This window comes from Colletotrichum paranaense (assembly GCF_030867605.1).
Source record: "Colletotrichum paranaense strain IMI 384185 chromosome Unknown Scaffold_6.1, whole genome shotgun sequence".
Classification (NCBI taxonomy): domain Eukaryota; kingdom Fungi; phylum Ascomycota; class Sordariomycetes; order Glomerellales; family Glomerellaceae; genus Colletotrichum; species Colletotrichum paranaense.
The window spans coordinates 3,322,875-3,343,958 of record NW_026848964.1 but is presented as its reverse complement, the minus strand read 5'-3'; the positions used below and the strand labels follow the sequence as shown (position 1 = coordinate 3,343,958).

The 21,084-nt window shown below is 51.9% G+C and overlaps 5 protein-coding genes across 5 annotated transcripts; 2 read left to right on the top strand and 3 right to left on the bottom strand.

Moving 5' to 3' along the window:
* Window positions 1-69: 69 nt before the first annotated feature.
* Window positions 70-5,180, bottom strand: CPAR01_08788 (uncharacterized protein; the record flags this gene model as incomplete). Its single annotated transcript, XM_060493055.1, has 7 exons — window positions 70-218; window positions 278-492; window positions 560-633; window positions 685-4,540; window positions 4,607-4,796; window positions 4,859-4,988; window positions 5,046-5,180. 7 exons carry the CDS (start codon window positions 5,178-5,180, stop codon window positions 70-72), a joined length of 4,749 nt encoding a protein of 1,582 aa, XP_060349425.1.
* A 3,329-nt stretch (window positions 5,181-8,509) lies between these two features.
* On the bottom strand, window positions 8,510-10,378 carry CPAR01_08787 (D-isomer specific 2-hydroxyacid dehydrogenase; the record flags this gene model as incomplete). The annotated part of the gene is made up of 8 exons (XM_060493054.1): window positions 8,510-8,538; window positions 8,598-8,679; window positions 8,743-8,801; window positions 8,862-8,904; window positions 8,961-9,070; window positions 9,123-9,602; window positions 9,683-9,990; window positions 10,068-10,378. 8 exons carry the CDS (start codon window positions 10,376-10,378, stop codon window positions 8,510-8,512), a joined length of 1,422 nt encoding a protein of 473 aa, XP_060349424.1.
* Window positions 10,379-10,759: 381 nt separating this feature from the next.
* On the top strand, window positions 10,760-10,996 carry CPAR01_08786 (uncharacterized protein; the record flags this gene model as incomplete). Its single annotated transcript, XM_060493053.1, has 1 exon — window positions 10,760-10,996. The coding sequence occupies one exon, from the start codon at window positions 10,760-10,762 to the stop codon at window positions 10,994-10,996; it is 237 nt and encodes a 78-aa protein (XP_060349423.1).
* A 1,340-nt stretch (window positions 10,997-12,336) lies between these two features.
* On the bottom strand, window positions 12,337-13,902 carry CPAR01_08785 (nucleosome assembly protein; the record flags this gene model as incomplete). The annotated part of the gene is made up of 4 exons (XM_060493052.1): window positions 12,337-12,387; window positions 12,444-12,763; window positions 12,819-13,741; window positions 13,856-13,902. 4 exons carry the CDS (start codon window positions 13,900-13,902, stop codon window positions 12,337-12,339), a joined length of 1,341 nt encoding a protein of 446 aa, XP_060349422.1.
* A 1,995-nt stretch (window positions 13,903-15,897) lies between these two features.
* Window positions 15,898-20,761, top strand: CPAR01_08784 (ATPase; the record flags this gene model as incomplete). The annotated part of the gene is made up of 16 exons (XM_060493051.1): window positions 15,898-16,032; window positions 16,093-16,641; window positions 16,691-17,035; window positions 17,082-17,216; window positions 17,272-17,338; window positions 17,389-17,520; window positions 17,588-18,510; window positions 18,561-18,714; window positions 18,797-19,168; window positions 19,297-19,448; window positions 19,502-19,734; window positions 19,789-19,912; window positions 19,964-20,009; window positions 20,065-20,215; window positions 20,276-20,424; window positions 20,478-20,761. The coding sequence occupies 16 exons, from the start codon at window positions 15,898-15,900 to the stop codon at window positions 20,759-20,761; spliced, it is 3,951 nt and encodes a 1,316-aa protein (XP_060349421.1).
* Window positions 20,762-21,084: the final 323 nt, after the last annotated feature.

The following is a 21,084-nucleotide window of genomic DNA, read 5'->3' as shown; positions in this document are numbered from 1 at the left end:
CCTATTGCCTACCTGTCTACTTATCAAGACAGACAAGGTCATCTTCTAATATCGTTTGGCTGTACACGGTTATGCGGCCACGTCTTCCTCATCAACCTCAGCGAGGTCGCCGTTGGGCTCGAAGTCGTCCTCGGGGTCGTACTCGAGCTTCTCTTGCTGAGCAATTGCTTGAGCAGACACAATCTCAGCAAGACGTTTCAGTCGTGGGGTTTGAAGCCCTATTCATGTATTGTTAGTGAGGCCAGACCAGGTACGACTTTTGTTGCAGTTCACATACATGAAGGAGTATAAGTCTCTAGAGCGGTGATGACTCTGGGTTCGGCGATCTCGTACGGTCCACTATCGTCCATGTCGACAGCTTGGAGCAGCAGTACGTCACTCTTTTCCGTGACTCTGGAGGCAACAGCCTTCATGATCTCGCCGTTGATGGGCTGCTCATAGTCTGCGACCAAGTACTGGTTTAGGAGCTTTTGAATCTGGTTGGGCGACAGCCTGTGGAGAACATTTTGTTAGCAACTTCCACACAGCCTTGTCGAATATGAAACGGAATTCAACTCACATCCAGCAGATATCCTGAATAATCTCAATATCATTCAGGGTTGCCTTCTTCAATTGAAGAAGCTTCGTTGCTTGCTGTAGAAAGGATTAGCTTTGCTTGATTAGGCCGTGTTTTGGGCGCATTACCATTAAGTGCTCTAACTGCAGAGTGCCCTCGGGCATATCGTGACTCTTACACCACTCCTCGATACGCGTGATGTTGTAGTTGATCTGAAGACCACGCTTCCAGGAGAGGAAGTTGCGTCTCATCAGGAGGTCGTTGAAGGCGGTGACGCCAACGAGACGAAGTAGTTCAGTGATGGTCTGCGTAATGATAGAGTCTTCGAGGTAGTAGGCCTTCATGGCGCGGAACACGCTGTTGAGTAAGCTAAGCAGGTTGTCCATGCTGTAGGCGGGAGTCGAGTTGGACTGAAGAAGTTTGCCAAGGAAACGACTGCTTTCGTTGGTGACAAAGCCCGGAAGCGACTGAGACTCAATGATGGCGGGGATGATCATCTTCTGCAGCTTCTTCTTCAAGACCTTCATCCAGGTGTGGTAGATATTGAACTCCAAACTCTCCAAGTCGTGCTTGACAATTTCCAGAAGACGATCGTACTCATAGTTATCCGTCTTCTGCGCTTCGTACCAGTCTTCTGCAAGGAAAACGAACGACAACATTTCATGCACGTTGGAGAGCCAGAAGGCCCCCGGGTTGATGGCCTCATCGCCGTCATGCTGCATGACTTCCTGCTGAATCGACTGCATGACATTGGCGAGGAACCGCTCTGACTCCTTGACAAAGCCATTGTTCCACATCTCGGAGGTAACCAAGTTGATGAGATAAGAGGGGAAAAGAACCTCCTTGTCAGACGGTGGTGGATTAGTGTTGGGCGAAGGAATCTTGAGATTACGGATGAGACCCATGGTGACCTCCTCGTTCAGACCATCTTCGTCAGCCAAGAGCGTCTCGAGCTCGAGCTCGATGTTATCGACGCCAGGCATGAAGCCTGTGCCCTGCAGGTTCTGTCTGTGGGCAGTGCTGGTGATAGCCATCGAAACGGGACGGGGATTGTAAGCAGCGCTGAAGCGGTCCACAGCTGTGCTGGGTTCGGCACCAGCACTCCTCCTCTTTGGTTTCTTGGAGGACACAAGATTGATGAGGCCAGGCGCTGCCGACGGCGGCGCCTGAACAGCCCCGTTGGCAAGCTCGCCGTTGGTCGGGGCTAGCCTTCTTGCCAGTTCCAGCTGATCTTGCAGTTCGGCGAGCTGCTGGCGCAGTGAAAGCTTCTCGCTCTCGATCTGTGCACTCTGTTGACGAACAGTGTCTAGCTCTGTGCTCGTAGAGCGCAGAGATTCTCTTAGCTCCCGCTCTTCCTCCTGCATTCTCTTAATATTGGACGTTGATTCCTCGAAGCTCTGCTGGAGCTTCTTCATCTCGTCCTCCATTGCCTGCAGCCTTGCAACTGCAATGCTACCCTGGTTAGCCTCGGTCTGGAGCTCTTTCGTCCGAGCCTCCAAGGCATTGTGGCGGTTCTTCCACGCCTTGATTTGACCCTCATAATTCTCCACCTGTGACGACAAGTTCTTGTTCTGTGCCTTCATGGTGCCGAGAGATTGAGTCAGCTCGACGACCTTGTTTTCGAGCTTGTACGAGATCTGCTTCAGATCACGGGCTTCCTCCCGAGTCTTCTTGTAATCTCGACGGGCGAGTTTACCACGCCACAGGCTTTGGATAAGAGTGACCTTCTTCCTGTATTGCCTCCAAGCCAAGACCTGTCGTCGAGACCGCCACACACGCTGAATGAGCATAGCCGCATTACCTACGCGGGTCTCCATGATTTCTTTTCGTCGAAGGTAACCTTTGGCCGCCGCTTGCGCCAGGACGACATCGTTCCTGATGCGTATGTACTCCTTTCTTTGCCGTTGACCACGCCAAACCCGCTGTATTGTTGTTGCGGCTTTGACGGTGCGGAGCTCCTGGACTTGGTTCCGGGCGTTGTAGGCTCGCACTGCGGACTGAAAAGTCACGATGGCTTTGCGGGCCTCGAGGTAGCGACGGCGGTAGAACTTAGCACGGAGGTTCTTCTGAATGAGAATGGCGCAATCGTTGAGACGGTTTGTACGTAGGTTCTCGAGGAAGGCGAGCATGCCGGCCCGGAAAAAGATCTTGGTGAGGCCCAGCTGGTACTTGTCGGAACCTTTGCCAGAGCTGGTGCCAAGTGCCTTGGTAAGGATAGCGTTGGCCATTTCTCGAATCTCTGACGCCCACAGGTCCGAGTTGATAAGCATGTAGTAGCGCAGGGCAAATTCCTCGTATGTCCATCGAGTGGGGTAACCAGCGCAACTTATGCGAACAGTCTCGAGAACACCACAGGCCCGCAACTGACTGAGGACCATGGGGCCCTCAAACTTCCACGCCTCCTTCGCCTCGTTAGGCTTGATGCAACGAATGTAGTGAACGTCTGTGTTGTTGATGGTGTTCATGAGCTCGATGAGCGAAGAACGGAAGATACCTCCCAGCGTCGGCTTTCTGTTGACAGCCACGCCGATCTTCCTACCAGCGGCGGGCTTCACTGAGCTCGATGAAGCGGAGGCGACGTCCTTTTCACGGACGGCAGAAGCTGCATCCAAAACATCGCGAAGGAACTTATTCGTCGAGGCACGGAGGACCGCCATATGCTCATCAGGCACGGTGTCCCGATTCTTTTCGATGAAACCCTCAGATTCGTAGGTGACATCCACAGCATAGTGGCACACAGTGAAAGCGGACTTGCCGAATCTAGGCTTTTTGTAGAACTTGTGCTTGTCGGTGCCGTAGTTGTGGTGCAGTTTCGTAACAAACTGCTCGTCGGAGCCCATGGGAAGACGGGACTCTTCATCCAGCAGGGAAAGGATACCGAGCTTGCCTTCGATAAGATCAATGGCTGGTTGATTGTCGGAAAACTCGATGAAAGTCCAGTCGATCTTTTCCCTTAGATACTCCTCTTGCTCCAGCTTAAAAACGTGTTGGTTGAATTCTTGCTGTAGCTTCTCGTTGGCGTAGTTAATGCAGAATTGCTCGAAAGAGTTCTTGGCGAAGTGTTCAAAGCCGTAAATATCAAGCACTCCGATGAATGAGATTACGCGATTCAAGACTTCTTCAGTTGCCAGACTGTGGTTGATGATGTCGACGAGCCAGTCGAAAAGGCTGGAGTAGATGAACTTCGCTACCGAATCACGGACGACAATGGCTTGAGCCTGCGTCAAGTTTGACGTAATCTTTTCGCCTCTGGTCACCAGCTGCTTTTTGACGATCCACTTGGCAAACTCAGTTCCGTTGACACCCAGAATCGATGAAGCCAATTCAAGTGAGGGCTCTGTCGGCGCGAGGACACTATCATTGCGTGAGGCTCCAATCTTGATGTTGCCGAGGTGCAGCAGACCAGACAGGAGTTTGAAGATCTCCGATTGTTGTGCGTCGGTGACACCGATTGTCCGCAGAGACGCCTTTGTGGCCTCGAACTCGGCCTTATCATCCACGCCATCGATCGTTGGGCAGTTACCCTGGTTGAGATACTCAAACTCCTCAATGGGCAGCAGATGCAGATCCTGACGCTCCTTGTCTGAGGCACCAGCAACAAGCTGGTAGAAAATGTGGTAATTGCGCTCCTTCAGGGGTTGGAAGACAAGTCTGGATCGCTCGAGGAGATAGGTGCGAATTTTAGCACCAATGATGTTGGTTTTGTCGTCGAACATAATCTCTATGTATTTACCAAATCGTGACGAGTTATCGTTGCGCGTTGTCTTTGCGTTTCCGAAGGCCTCCATGATGGGATTCGTAGCCAAGATCTGTTCTTCTGTTTCGCTCATAGCTTCGGCGCCTTTTTTGGACCGCGTTCCCGGGTTGTCAGGGGATTCTCTGGTTGCGAAGTATCGCATAATGTACTTGGCGCTGACCGTTTTTCCAGCACCGGACTCTCCCGACACGACAACAGTCTGGTTCTTTCCGCTTCGCACCATATCACTGCAAACCGTTAGCCAATATTCTGTGACTACCGTCATGACATAGCGCGAGAACAGGTTGCCCTACATGAAAGCTTCTTCTGCAATGGCGAACAAGTGCGGTGCTTGCGTTGCTCTCTGCTTGCCAGCATAGACCTGAACCATGCCTGGGACGTAGAGCGAGTCTACTCTCGCGAAAGGGTTCGCCGCGATCAGGACGATTCCACTGTATGTGTAAATTTCCTTCTGGGCATATCGAAGGCGGATGGCTTGCAAGACTAGAGGCACGCAGAGTCAGCTATGGCATCGCTAGAGTATCAATTCAAGGGAAGTACTGTACCTGCAGGCTCGTTGAGATGGGACAAATTCGTCAAGTCGTCGCTGGCCTCGAGCATGGTCGGATTCATCAGGGGAGGCAGGGATGAATCGCCTTTCTGGAGGGCCTCGGCGGTGACCTCAACCGTCTTCTCCTATCTGGTCGTCAATACGCGTTTGTAGGCCTGGCCAGGGCATTAGAGAGACCGTACCTCGCCATTGTCCAGCTTGAAAACAAGCTTAACCTTTGAGCCATCTTGAGTCTTGTTGACAACCTCGGACGCGACCCAGCCCTCTGTAGCATCAGGCTGCCACGCCCGCGTTCCGACATCGTAGTTCTCTGACATTGTGACAGCTTCGAAGGTGATCGATGGACTGAGTACCGGAGATGGCGATGGAGGAGAACTAGTATTCCCGGGAAGATTGGCGGATGGGATTCGGTAGGTCTAGGGCTGGGAGCTCGGAGCAATTCGTGAGATTCATGGGCAAGCGAGTGGGCAAGAGTTGCGAGAGAGATTGGTTATGGTAATTGCCAGAGGCAAAAACCGTTGGCCTGTCTTGTGTGTGGGACTCGCTACTATCGCTGTCTCGATCGTAGTCGTCGTCGTCGTCTGCTTCGCGTTGGTCGTCGAGGTAGGGGATGAGAAGATGGAGGAGTAGGAGACGAGGTAGATGGAAGGTGGCTTTGGAGATGAAGGGCAGGCCAGCCTAGATTTGGTACCAACCTTATGGGTACGGTTTGTATGGGGCCTTTGTAAAAGATGATTGATGAAGGATGGGAGGTAACAAGAGAGACAAGAGAATGAGAGTGCACGCTACGCAATGTTCAATGAACGACCAGCGGGATTATCTCCAAGAATTTGACAATTCGGGATAGATTGCACGCAGATGTAAAGGCGAAGGATAGGACGTGAAAGGGGCGGGTAGATCAATGGCAGCTGAAGAAAGGAGGACGGCTGTACCTGGTGTGAACAACAGAACTGGACAACTTTTTGAGATTCTAACGGACGTGGAGGCGGACGTGGACAGGGGCACCAGGTAAAAACGCCAGGTGCGAGAGAGCTGGGCTTGGCCAGTTGGAGGGACGAGCGCCCTGAGGTGAGGTGAGGTGATGTTTCTGGCCGCTGCAAATGTAGGTACCTACCTTAGGTACGTGGGTACCTGAGGTAGGCAGTGGCAGTAAGGGGTCTTAGTGTACTAAGCCCAGTTACCTTAGGACAGTGTCTGAAGCGGTATCTTGTGTCCACCCTATAACGAGGATTCCCGTGTTCCATTGGTATCCGTGGTACCTTGCCTTAGGTAATGCAGCGCGGGTCTAAAGATAGTGTCTTTCGGGGTACTAGACGCGTCCAGATAGCGGAGGGGAACAGACTTCAACAGTGCCAGGCAGGGTAGAGACACTGCTATTGGTTTGAGGCAAGGCGAGGCAAGTTAATCTCAATTCAAGGTGCCCCGGAATTAACTATATCACTACTTCACGGCCGAAGAGAAGATCCTCCTGAATGGTCGGACCAATCTTGGAAGGCGACAATAGGTATGAGCCAGTCAGACTAACTACGGAGACTCGAATCCACCTATGCTCAAACTGTTGTCTTTCAACCTCGAATTCTCTATTGTGAGTTTCCTTTGACGTCTTCGCCGGGCGGACGGGAAGGGGATGGTCCGGCCGCCGTAGGTCAGCAGCTAAACCATTCTGTCTTGGTGGCATCCGTAAGGTAGTTTAAAGCATCCGACCAAATTGATAAGTCAACCCAAATCAGGCTCCTACTCCGGCCAGCTTCTAGCTGCCTTTCGTGACATTCGGCTCCTTCATTGGTGACAGCCAAGAAAAGTCGAAGAGGCTTTCTGCACTGAGCACCCCGAGTTCGCACCATGGTTGGTATTGGAAGTATTCTGGCATGAGACCATATAGGCACCATTGCAGGTAGCTTGAAGGGATTGATGAGATAACAATGTCGTCAGCAGCACCATTCATTCCATTCGGTCAAGTTTCACTTTCCTTACTGGCTCTTCATCTCTTCGATAGTTGAACCCTCGAATTCCTATAGGCCAGTCCAGCTCGATGTAGCGTACAGTGCCTAGATATCAAAGCACCGAGACGCCTTATGAGCCGCAAAATCTGGCTGGCTGACAACCAACAAAGACGAAGGTTGAAACAACCGTCACTCTCGGGTCTGCGCCAGGCGGCTGAAAAGCGTCCAGGAAATCCAAGGAAAGGCGTGCTGAGAGCTTTCGTCCCAAGCTACCCAGCCGGAAACCACAGACATGCTGACCCTCAGACGCACCCCGTCAGTTCGCCAACGCGCCGTTGTTGTCAGTCACAGTGATGTCTCCTTTCCTTGCTGTCCTAGCGCCCTATCTTAACGTATGGCAATACCTGTGGATCCTTCTTTGCGCTATGCACCGTATTGTTCACACACACAGTCTCTCTACCCGCACGCTATCTCCCCTCTCACACGCTGAACCAAGCCCGAATATACGCTTGTATCCTTCGACATGGTCATACTCAGCGCTGCTTCATTTTCCAGACTTTATGTCGTTGTGTGCAAAATGCCCGATTTCAACAACATTTAGGAAGCATAGTGTCCTTTGATATGTACAAGTGAATTGCCTGTATCCATCACCAAACGCCTGCCCTTGCCCTTGCCGCCTGGGTTATCTTCATAGGTCCCATCCTACCCTCCCCAAGTCCCCTGCAGCCCCTTTCGCCATCCACTTTGCTCCCCGTCAAACCTGTGTATTCAGAGGGCGTATTTCACTCAGCTCCATACCGCTTGGAATTTCACACCGTGCCAGTATTTCCCGTCATGCCATTTTCCATGCAAACAATGCTGTCCAAGCTGCCTGCCGGATACCGCTCATACCATCATCACTGGCTCACGAGCTCATGGCATCCAGCAGCTGGCAGAACAGTGACCGCCCGATTGATCACATGTTTCGTTTGCCCAAGCCCTTGTGTTTTGCTCTAAGGATCCGACACTGGCTTTCGTAAGCTGACCAGTATCAGCCATTTTCCGCTCCCTCGTCAGCGGTCAACCATGTACTCCTCTTTGTCTCTTGTCAATGGAGATCGATCTTCTTCATCCATTATAATTTGGGGGAAGCGGAGAGGGGCGTGCTCATGCGTTGTGGACTTGAGGCCCGGGCTCGGCTCCGCTGCATCAACACAATTTCCGAGTTAGCCTGACCCCTTTTGCCAACTCTCACTTCTGATAGGCTGTTCATTGCTAATACTCACCGCCATGTTCATCTGCTTTCCTGAGGCACTGAGCAGGTATGCATAACCAGCCAAGCACGTGCACAGTAAGGTAGTGTCCATGGCGGGACAGTCGGTATTAGGGGCTGTCCTTACCTTGTGCCATGGATGTATGTTATAACGTCCGCACCATGCAACGGGGTCGTGTGCTCTGTAATTGCAAATGTTGGTTCCGTTCTGTCTCGTTGTAACTTCTACCATATTGATTCCTTCCCAGCCATGCCCATGTTTATGTAACGACCAGCTTTTATATGCCTTCAAGTTGATGTGAAACCCGGTACTCCCTTATCCAAAGTGCCCAGATCCCATATCGACATGTTGAGATGCTGTCTTGGGTCGCTGAGAACCTTTGTTTTTCTTCACGAACCATGAATCTTCATCACAAACGCCTTACCAATGCCATAGCTTCTACACGCGCGTCTAGTACAAGACACGGGTCATGATGCGTGCTGGATCCTTGTGTGAGTGACTTTGAAACTCGCGACCGCATGTCCGGGTTTGTACTCACAGCTCAGAGAATCCAGACCGTCGTTGATCTCCTTGATGTCCTCGGCCTTGACGCTGCTCACATCGGCCATGAGGTATGCAATCTAGCGCTAAGTTAGCAGACCGGAGCAGACCGGATTCCATGCTCGCCTTCCAATGCAACTCACGTCGCCTCTGCTGTCGGAAATCTGCTTGTCAACATTGTGGTTGCCAAGAATCTCGTTAACTGCCGTCCGTTAGCACTCCACACGTATACTAACTGTACGAATCATGGGCATTCTCTCACCTCTGCGCAAGACACCGGGAACATTGCGGTGAATATAGATGACCTGAATTTTTTGATCAGCTTTCTGTTAGCGGCCACGTCGTGCCAAGGGTTGCTTACACGAGCGTGGTCGGGCTCATCCAAAGTCAATGATCTCAGGTTAACCTCAGGCAGGTTAACACTGTTGAGCGTGGTGCCCTGGTTGATATAGCGGACAAGCGCCTCGGCAACTAATTCGAGGTTAGTTTTCATGCTTGAGCAACCCCTGGATGTATTCCTTACCTTCGACACCAATAGCGCGCTGGGCCTCCTCGGTGCTGCCACCAATGTGTGGCGTCAAAATGATGTTGTTCAGGCTACGCAGATCCTCGCCCCATGTGTTGAGTGAGCTGTTAAAGTAGTCGCCGTTGGCCGCCGGCTCGTTGGGGTAGACATCAAGAGCAGCACCAGCGATCTTGCCAGAGCGCATGGCGTTAATCAGAGCCTGGATGTCGACAACGCTGCCGCGACTGGCGTTGATTAAGTAAGCGCCAGTCTTCATCTTCTCGAGCTGAGCAGTAGAGATCAGGTTCTTAGTCTCTGGCAGCTCAGGCACGTGCAAAGTAACGAAGTCGGCCTCCTCGAGCAAGGCTTCTAAGGTGGGTACTTGGGTCGCGGTTCCTAGTGCCATCAGGTTCACGACATCATAGTAAACGACGTTCATGCCCATAGCCTCGGCCAGGACCGAAAGCTGCGAGCCAATGTGGCCATAACCCACAATGCCTAATCTACAGTCAGCAATTGATAGTGCATCCTCCGCACCGTTTGATGATGCAGAGGTCAGGCATGGCAAGATTACGTACCGAGCGTCTTGCCACGGATTTCCCAGCACTTGGAGCTGACCTTGTTCCAGGTGCCGCGGTGCATCTCGTTGGAGCGGTCACCAAGCTGACGGGCCAGAGTGATAATTTCGGCAATAACGAGCTCTGCAACACTGCGCGAATTGGCGAAGGGGGAGTTGAAGACAGCAATACCATGGGCGGCAGCGTATTCGAGGTTGACCTGGTTCGTGCCGATGCAGAAGCAGCCAATGACGAGCAGGTTCTTGGCCTCACGCAGGACCTTCTCGGTCAACTTGGTCTTGGAGCGAATACCAATGACATGCACGTCCCTGGATGATCACATTGCATGAGTATGAGGCATTCTATCACTCTTCTCATCAGACTACGAGGCAAGGGAGAGGCCTACCGAATCTTCTCAATGAGTTGGTCTTCGGGGAGAGAGGTCTTGAGAGCCTCGACCTGGTAACCTTGCTCGGTCAGGATATCTTTTCCTGTTTGATTGACATTTTCGAGAAGCAAAATCTTGATGTCTTGGGTGTTGAAGGGCTTCAGAAGCTTGGGGGCTGGCCTCTGGGCAAGAGCAGTGCCGGCTCTAGCGAAGCTTGAAGGGGGGGAGGTGAAAGTGGCGGTTGGCGAAGTTGAAAGTCCCAAGCTAGCGGAGACTTCGAGCTGTCTTCCATGCGCAGATGCGCCGGTGATGTCTTGTGCTGAGCTCATTATGTGTGGGTTGTACTGGTCTTGCTGTGTGAGCAAGATGGATGGGATGGAGGGGCAGTACGATTTTTCGATGCGGGGCAAATAGAAGCACGCGAAAGCTGCCAGATCAAGAGCTGCTGGGCTGTTGTTGGGTGTGAAGTCGAAGGGAGAAGTAGAGCGCCGACTGGTATACGACAAGATTGCTAGATGAGCAGAAAACAGGGACAACCAAGGCAATGGGCAGAGGTAAAATTTTGGAAATGGTTCTGGGAGGAGGAAGTTTTTTAATCACCTCATGTCAAGTAGCCAAAATGACGCGGGATGTGAGACGGAGGGCCGTGACTGATGTAAAATAATGAGGTACCTACCATACCAAAGCTTGGGAGTGGAAGGTGGTACCCGATGACTGTTTCCAGTCCAATGCATGTATCTTCACTATTATTTAGCATGCTTGAGGTACCTCGCGCTGCCCTTTTTGTAAGGTCATTGGCGTGCGGTCTGCTGGACGCCTGTGGGGGGCACCACAAAGGGAAGGATCCAGCGAGACAGACCCCGATGTTGTGGGCAGGTGGTCCGGGATTCTCCCGCCGCATGTGGGCACTGTCTTTACACGGTGCGGAGGTCGGTGGTGGACAGTAGAAATCCGCCAAATGGAAAAGAATTCATGCGCGGCTCCAACCATCTGCTTAGGCTCGCACAGTGAATAAAGTCCGACCTGCCAGCGGAGCACGCCCGAAGGCCGGCAACATCCCTCAAGGTGTCCGGCACTCGGTCGCAGACTCGACTCTTCAGACTCAGAGGCTACCTCAACTTACCACCTTACTCATTCCAGCCAAGCATGAGTTGCCTTCTGGGGCAGTCTGGGCCTGGGGTTGACTCACTGCTCCTCAGCAGGTGGGTTGAAGAGAGAAAGGGAGGAAGGGAAAAAAAAAACCAATCCAATTTCCTCCGGCGCCGGCGCAGATGGCACACCACACAACAAGCATGAGACGGGACTGGCCACGACACCTCCTTTGCGTGGGTCGCGGCTTGTTTGAAGATTTGGCCGACGCATTAAAATTCTACTTGGTGTAGGATATGCTTTGACTAAGATAGTTGCTCTTGTTACCTTACCTTACCTACCTACGTGCCTACCTACCTTAACCAAAGTCACTGACCTGACCAGAGTGCCGATCCCGGACCGCACATCGACCTATGCGGCTTCGTCGTCCAAATCATTTCCATAAAGTGCTGGTTAGTCCAACGGCCGCTCCGACCTTCTAGAAGTCCGCATGCACCGCCGCGTCCGCCCTTCAACTCCCCGACACTCTACGGAGCTTCCATATTGGTCACAACCGTTGAGCCCCAGGGCGACATCCTGACAATGGAAATAAGATTCCTCTATGCCTTCCAAGTCACTTACATATACGACCAGGCGCTCCAATTGCTGCGATATAGTGATGATGCCCCAGAGAGCATGCTTATTGTATCCTTCTAAATTACGCGCAGTACACGAGCGAGCTGAGGGTTGGAGTGGCCCACAGCCATATGCGGGAACATGCCCGGGCACCGTCCCACCCCACCTTGGAGATGCAAGTAATAGGAAGATTTGCTTATGTGACTTATTTCCTGTCTATTGCTTCCATTGTTAATGCCCCTACCCGTTTTACATGAAGGAAAATTCGAGTGAACACCCTTTCTACAAATCCATTTTAGCACCGACGTATAGCATCATTCATGACCAGAACGTAAGATGGCCGTTTCGTTGAGAATGTTTGAGACCAAAACGTCAATTACCATCTATCAAGCGAGAAGCTCATCCATTCAATGCTGCTCTGCTTGGCTTAACCCTCAAAGCGGGTTTGTTGACGTGGCGCCAAGCGTGACGCCGCCGCCTTTCATGACGCGAAAGAATCAGAGCATGACCATCACGCACTCCCCTAATGAAGTCTGTCATGAACGTGAAGAACCTAGCAATCCGGCCGACCGATAGTCGTCGCTCAGCTCTGCTTGCATTCAGCCGCCTCCTGCTTGGGCTTGCCGGTGTCGTCCTGAAGTATGGATTAGCGTCTGCCATCATAGGATCCTCGGGTTACACGTCACTTACGTCATCCTCGGACTCCTCATCCTCGTCACGGTCCTCACTAAGATCATCCTCGTCCTCGTCGTCTTCATCGTCGAAGTCACCCTCCAGGTCATCATCGTCGAGCTCTTCAAAGGCCAAAGCCTCGCCGGTGAACCAGTCAATGGCACGGGGAATGAGCTTCTCCTTGATGTCTTCACCGAGTTGGTAATCAAGCTCGAGGCGCTCCTCGATGTCAGAAGCAGCGTCATCATCCTCGTCGGCCGGGGCCTGGGGGGGAGAGAAGAAGTTGAAGAAGGATTCGGTGGGCACCGTCTTCTTGACAATTCGGGTCTGCTTGGTGTCTGAAAGAGGGATTAGCAGGTGCATCGCGATGGGCGGTATGTGTGAAGAGCTTACTCTTGTTTCTCTGCTTCTTGCTCTCGACTCTGACAGTCAAATCCTTGCCCTCCTTCCACTCAATCTTATCACCCTCAGCATGGTCGTAGATGAAGTCACCGCCGTAGCCGCTTTCACTTTGGTAAAAGTACGTCTTGGTGACGGTCTTGTTTGTGAAGAACTCATTGTCGGCAAATTCGAAGATAAGGCGGAAGCCGGGCTTGTCGAGATATTCCATGCGGATATCGATCAGGTGCTTGAGAGCGGCCTCGTCGCGATCGGTAATCATCTCGGCGAGAGAAATTTGGTTCTTCATGGCAGACAACCAGAACTCAGGGATACCAGAAACCGGCTCAGTGGATTCGGCAGCCTTCTCGGTCTTCTCAGCTTCCTCAACCTCCTCATCATCATCCTCGTCATCCTCCTCGCCGGCCTTGATCTCCTCCTCTGTAGGCTCAGAGGCACCGTTGACAACCTTGGCACGCTTCTCGTAGAGAGGAGTGAACTTGGCAAAGTACTTCTTCTCGAGCTGGAGAACCTCCTCTTGAAATTCGGCCTCAAGCTTAGAGTGTTCCTTCTGGATGCCTTTGAGGCCGGCAACACGGCGACGCACCTGGGGAGGCAGCGACTCGATGTAGCCGGAGGATCGGCCAACGAGAGAACCAAGTCTTCCTTGGATCATCTGGACGAGCTTGGGATTCTGAGCAAAGATGGAGGCGGCAGCGGCACGATCGAGATCCTCTGTGAAATGGGTGCACGTCAGTAACGGGTCGATAGAGGGGCGGGTGTCTCTAGAGGTGAGGCCCCAAAGTGCGCGCAAGAAAGACAAGAGTTGAACATTGCAGCGGGGGTTTTGGTACATACCCTCCTTGATGCTGGCGACGCCAGGCTGCTGGGCATGCGACGAAATGGGCGCATTTTGAAGGGGGGTATTTTGCGGCGTACTGTATGCTCAAGAGTAGATGTCAGCCATGGTGGTCGTGGAATGGGGCAAGGGAAGCCTAAGGAAGCGACCCCTCGCCACCGGGAAGAACAGTGCCGCAAGATTTGTGACTTACGGCGCGGTGGCCGGATCAAGGCGCTTGTTACGGATGGGCTCAGCCATTATGTGCGTTCGAATCTTTTGATCGTTCGTATTCGATAATAGAGTGAAACCACAAGAGGCGTGGGACAGAGAAGTCCTGGGCTGATCTTGAAGGGAGGTTGCGGTTGATGGAGATGGCAGGGTAGAGAACGGTGCCGAACGTGGGAAGTTGTAGATGCGCAGTTGACTTTATTTTGGTGGGGGGGAAGGTAATGTGTGGTATTGGAAAAAAAAAATTGGGAGAGAGGCTTTCTCCTCCGTTGGGGCGGGTACCGCAAGTTGGCGCCTGGGCTCCTCCTATGGTTAGGCGGGCATGGCGGGCACAGCGGGTAGCGTGCTGCCAATGGATTCCACTGCGAGCGACTTCCACAAAGACGACCTGAGCCAAGGGGGCCGGGGTGCCGGGCAGACAGTTCTATGCAATTGAACCTCATGAGGCAAGATAGGTAGGTACCTAAGGCACCATGCCTACCTACCTCAACTATCCGTACAAACCTAAGATACCTTAGGTAACCTGGTAGGTATGGAGGAGGCATGTACACCAGGTGGTGCAGCACTGGTTATCCGAAAGGTAGCCTAAATAAGGCGGGCAGGCACCTAGGCAGTCCCGCATCACTGGGCTGGGCTCTCTTGAGAGGTAGCGTTTATTGGCCAGACGTGTTGAGAAGGTTTGATCTTAACAGAAGAATCAACAGCGACCTTCGAAAACTGCCCTGGGGCTCTGAATACCTCTTTGTCGCTGCATGACTGCACAGCTTCCAATAGAAAAACAGCGAAACATACCACTCGATACCAGTCAAACCATATCATTCCAGCAAATTTGACACAGGCAATCTCAGCATTGATTCCATACTTACCTACGATACCCATACGTGGCTGGCGCTGACCAAGTGAGGTAATGCGGGGATTGCAGCGGGGGCCACTGGGGCTACTACCTAGGTACCTATACCTAGGTATCTCAGTCACAGCGCTCCCTCCCGTTCGTCCTGCGCAACCTGGACAGCATCCAAAGTATCGTCATCTATCAGACAAGTCCCCCGCTATGTAGCTAGATATATACCCGGTATAGAACTGTCTTGCAACGATCATTCCCATCAATGTTGATTTAGACCAGGTCGGTGCATGGTTTTGTTCGATACCTATTGCCTTTGAGGTGGTTACCCGCAAAGGTCTCCGTCGGCATATGCCGAGGGTTGCTTACCTAAAATTTCGACGGGACAGAATTCCCCTCCCCTCTGCCACCCCTCCCACCCTGACACCTACGCCATTCCGCCCTTCGCAAATTCCAGCGGTTCGTTTCCTATCAGTGCAGGAGGTGGCCTAGGTACCTAGTTGCCCAGCCACCGTGCTCGCATGATACGGTTGCTTACCTTCGCAAGCAGCTTGAGTTACCTTAGGTAAGCACGTAAGGTTCATGAAAGTGTCGTCACATCCTTTCGAGGTACAATTACCCATGATAGATAGCTAGCTACCTTACCTAAGGACGGAGAAACCTGCCTACCTTACTCCAGTCGCCTCACAATCTCTGAGAACCTGCAAAACTTCTTCCATGCCAACTTAAGTCGCTTTACTCTTGGAGCACTTAAGTATGCGATATGCCAACATACAATCTCCGTAGCTCAGTAAGACAGCTACGGGTGCCTGGCTTTTCCTTGCTCCTTCGCGAGCTCGAGCTAGAAATCATCCAGTTTGAGGACGATTGAGCCGACCGTGCGGGCATCCGCGTTGACTTTCTTGACCTCTCCATCGACCCCCCCCCCCCAAACTCCGAAATCGCATCGCAGCGCAACACAGCATAGCTTCCTCGAGCTTCCCTTAGCTGTTTCTTCTAACTCTCTCAACCCAACTAAGCGTTTTGACCCACGGGTATGTGCCGCTCTCGCCAAATTTACAACACCGCTTCTCTCAACTCGAACCTCGTTTCGGCAGTCCAGCCACGCCTTCAACCTCTTGTCTCTCGAGCTGGAACCTTCGATACCATTACGGCGACTAGATCGCCCTGAGGAAGTTGCAGATATGCCTGCGCCAGGAGAGAATGGGCATCATCGTGCCTCCTCTACATCGAGGAATGGCCATGCGCCGCTCTACCGGCTCGACTCGAATCAAAGCTCAACGAGCATCTTCGAGGAGGTGGAGATGGCTCATGACGAAGTCAGACAAACCCAAGTCCCATCTCCAATTGCGTATTGACGCTGATCATACTGTCTGTAGCTTTTCTCTGGTCCTATGGCCGAAAGCCTTCCTACCAGCGTTTCAGCCTTCTCCCATCGACGGCCTCGTGCTGACTCGACGACGAGTTTTGCATACTATCACGATGAACCCGAAGCCTCTCCTACTTCGTTCGAAGATGAACGCCAAAGCCTGTCAGATGTGGGAGACTTTGCGTTTGGTGACGAGGAGGAAAGCTACGCTGATTACGAAAACGGCGAAACCATCGATGATTACATGTCCCAACGCAGGCGATCGTCAACGCACTCAAGATCGTCTGTTCACGCCCGCCTATTGCGCCAGGACAGTGGCATGACCAACAAGAGCCTTGGTGGAGATCGTTTAAGCCAGAAGGTCTACATGGTGAATGAGGACCTTACCATTGCCATTGCTGGCTTTCGGACAAGTCGACTTGGCTTCACTGCTTATGTCGCACTTTGCCTATGCACTGCTGGTGTTGCTTGGCTACTACTCAGATGGTTTCCTAGATGGCATGTAAAACTTTTGGGTCTGCCGTCTCCACTGGCCGAGTGTGACTGGGTTGTTGTCGAGGTAAACTATGCATTCTCCCTATTGTTGCACATGAGCTGACTTCGTCTAGAATCAATGGGGAGAATTTGCCCTGATGGACGTAGACAAAAAGCTGTACGGTAGACCTATGTCTACCATCTTTGGCCACACTGGAAAGAGCTACGGGGTAGATGATGATTACGACCCAATCATCACCGAATTACGCATGCTCAACTATCGTTATGTTCGCTTGTACTTCAACCAGCAAAAGGACAAGTTTGTCATATTCAACGGCTGGGTTGACCCGAATTGGACCGATCCTCGCGCCGTGCGTGCTGGCATAGACAGTGATGAGAAGGGACTGCGAGCAGTTGTTTTTGGGAATAACCTAATTGATATTGAGCAAAAATCAACGCCGCAGTTGCTCGTAGATGAGGTAAGAAATCGTTTGTGGTGGTAGGTCGAGATACTGATCGTTCCAGGTTTTCCATCCTTTCTACGTCTTTCAGATTGCTAGCCTGATTCTGTGGTCTCTTGACGAATATTATTACTACGCCGTGGCTATCTTCCTAATGTCGTTTGGAAGTATTGCCACCACCCTCATTGAAACCAAAGCGGTAGGTCGAATTCACCATTGTCTTTTGTTGGTGTGACCGGAGGCTAATGAAACAGACGATGAAACGACTCCGCGAGATTTCTCGCTTCGAGTGCGACGTGCGTGTACTTCGAAATGGTTTCTGTAAGGACTCAGCTGCCGTATAAACTTGCTCGAAATCCTGACGGACATAGGGCGATTTGTATCCTCGAGTGAGCTCGTGCCTGGTGACGTTTACGAGGTCAGCGACCCAAATCTGACTCAATTTCCGAGCGACGGCTTGCTTTTGAGCGGAGACTGCATCGTTAACGAGAGCATGCTGACAGGTGAGTTTCACTCGCAAGTCCTACTTCCGCATGAGTGAAACTTGTTTGGCTTACATCTCGCTCTCAGGTGAATCGGTCCCTGTGTCTAAAACACCGGCCACCGATGAGACGATGTATAGTCTCGATTTGGCTGCACCGACCGTGTCGCCAGAGATTGGCAAACACTTCCTCTTCTGTGGTACCAAGATCATTCGCGCCCGGCGACCGCAGGAAGAGCGTGATGGTGACGCTGTCGCCCTCGCACTCGTGGTCAGAACGGGATTCAGCACCACGAAGGGATCCCTTGTACGATCCATGCTCTTCCCCAAACCATCCGGCTTCAAATTCTACAGAGACTCTTTCCGGTACATCAGTGTCATGGCTATCGTAGCCATGCTTGGTTTCATCGCCTCTCTCTTCAATTTCCTGCGGCTGCACCTTGCCTGGCACCTCATCATCGTCCGTGCTCTCGATCTTATCACAATCGTGGTGCCGCCAGCGCTACCCGCGACGCTCACCATTGGGACCAACTTCGCGCTGAGCCGACTGAAGAAGAAACAAATCTTTTGCATCAGTCCACAGCGGGTCAACGTAGGTGGTAAGATTGACATCATGTGCTTTGACAAGACCGGCACCCTAACAGAGGACGGATTGGACATACTCGGTGTTCGGGTTGCATCAACAGTAACAGGCAGGTTCACGGAGGTGCTTACCGATCCATCGTCGTTCGTACAGGCGCAGGCCGGCGTTCCAGCCCAGATGTCAAAATTGAGGGCAGCCTTGTACACCATGGCAACTTGCCACTCGTTGAGGTCTGTGGACGACGAGCTGATGGGTGATCCACTTGACCTCAAAATGTTTGAGTTTACAAGGTGGTCTTTCGAAGAAGGCAAACAAAGTCCCAACGAGGCAGACGACCAAGACCAGGGCAGCCTTTCGCCGTCAGTCGCCCGACCTCCAGCTGAGCATGATGCTCTTCTGCGAGGCGCCACTCAACAAGGAGATCAATCGGTAGGCTGCGGACCCCTGTCGATCAAAGCTAGACTAACCCACTTAACCAGCAATTGCTTGAGTTGGGGGTACTAAGGTCCTTCGAATTCGTTTCGCAGCTCCGTAGAGCAAGCGTCATAGTTCGACAGTTTGGACAGCAAAGTGGGGACATATATGTCAAAGGCGCTCCTGAATGCATGCGGGAAATATGTCGCGAAGACAGCTGTGAGTGATCAATATCTACCGAACTGATTTAGGTGTACCTCGAAAGGCACTACTGACCTTGAATGTCCTCTTCAACACATAGTCCCAGTCGACTATGATGATCAGCTTGCCTACTATACACACAAGGGTTATCGCGTCATTGGCTGCGCAGCTCGCCATATTCCAAAACTCAGCTGGGTCAAAGCCCAGAAAATGAAGCGACACGAGGCCGAGTCTCAACTGGAATTCACTGGTTTCATTATTTTCGAAAACAAGCTCAAGCCGACCACAGCGCCTGTACTGACTGAGCTACTGGAATCGAACATCAGTACGACGATGGTGACAGGTGACAACATCTTGACTGCCATCAGTGTTGCTCGTGAATGCAACTTGATCAACAAGACTGCGCACTGCTTCGTTCCGAGATTCATAGAAGGCAAGTGGCGACAAGTGAGGTATCTGATTGAGTCTAACAGTAAGCAGGCAACGCCGGTGACCCAAAGGCTCGGCTACGGTGGGAGAGCATTGATAACGGGGGTTTCCAGCTGAACGAACAGACTCTTCTTGCAAGTTCATTACAATTCTAAAGACATTGTTGTAAAGCTAACTTTGTTGCACAGCCACTACCACCTCCGGCTGACGTCGACGCATCATTGGCATACAACATCAATGACATCCGCAATTACTCTCTAGCAGTCAGCGGCGAGATTTTTCGCTGGATTGTGGACTTCGCGCCTCCGTTGGTGTTGCAGAGAGTATGTTCATCCCCCGGAGCGTGCCACCTGGCTGCCTATGCTTACGATCTCAGATGCTGGTCCGTGGTCGAGTTTTCGCGCGCATGTCTCCAGATGAGAAGCACGAACTGGTTGAGAAATTGCAAGCGATCGGGTACTGCTGTGGCTTTTGTGGTGACGGTGCGAATGATTGCGGCGCTCTCAAGGCTGCAGATGTCGGCATCTCCCTCTCAGAGGCGGAAGCTTCTGTTGCAGCTCCGTTCACGTCACGCGTCTTCGACATCGGTTGCGTTCCCCAGGTTATCCGGTAAGTGTTTTCACCACCCACGAAGCAGAGTATCATCATAACACATATCTTTAGCGAGGGTCGTGCTGCACTTGTGACGAGTTTCAGTTGCTTCAAGTACATGAGTTTGTACTCGGCCATCCAGTTCACGTCCGTCAGCTTTCTTTATGCTACAGCTTCTAATCTCGGTGACTTTCAAGTAAGTTGACATGATCGCCCAAAGCGTCATCACTGGCTGATCACTCTTTAGTTCCTGTTCATTGATCTACTGTTGATTCTTCCTATTGCCATTTTCAGTAAGTCATGAATCTAGTTCAGAACCGTTGAATAAAACGCTTATAAGTATCGTAGTGAGCTGGGCTGGGCCATACCCTGTTCTGTCACGAAAGCGACCAACTGCAGACCTCGTCTCTCGCAAGGTGCTCATACCGTTACTGGGCCAGATGGTCATTTGTATACTCGTGCAAACTGCTGTATATGTCGCCGTGCGAAAGCAGTCATGGTGAGCGCTTCCTACCTTGCTCCCACCATCATCTTTACGCACTGCTAACTCAAAGAAAAGGTACGTACCCCCACGTGTCAACCATGACAAGTCGAATATCAAGAACTCGGAAAACACGGTTCTATTTCTGGTGTCCTGTTTCGAGTACATCTTGGCGGGTGTGGTCCTCAACGCGGGCCCTCCTTTCAGAGAAAAGGCGATGACGAACTGTAGGTGAAGTCGGATTGCAGCAACATTTGTCCAAGGAACTAACAATAATAAGGGCCATTCATGACAACCATCGTGGCAACCCTATCAATCACAATATGGATGATCATTGGCCCGGGGCATTCAGTAAGGCACCTGATGCAACTTACCAAGACAAGCTGGGACTTTGAGCTCTTCATGATTCTACTCGGGGGCGTTTACTTGGTCGCGGCATGGATATCAGAAAAGTACCTCTTCCAAAAGCTGGCTCGGGCTGTGGGACGTTTCAAAGAAAACTTCCTGAAGAAGCCGAAGCAAAGAAAGGAGTATAAAATCATTTTGGAGCACATGGAGTTGTAGGATTACACGGTTGAAGAGATGCCTTTGCGGCTTGATCGCACACGCTGCCATAATTCCACGTAAAGTTGGCGAGTATTGCCTTGATGTATGAAAATAAGGAATCGAGTGTGACCATCAAATCTAGTTTCTACCTGAATGGGAACTTCTCAGTCTCGGTTTCTAGCTCGGATGTCAGGATCGTGCTGTATCAAGCTACCTGAGTTGACCATAAATGAAGGTGTCATCGATGATCCACCGACCCGCATTCCGGTGCCGAACTAGCCCAGGCGGGTCGCTCCGGCTCCGAGTGGCCGGGGTCGCGGTCGCACCCTGCGACCTGCCAC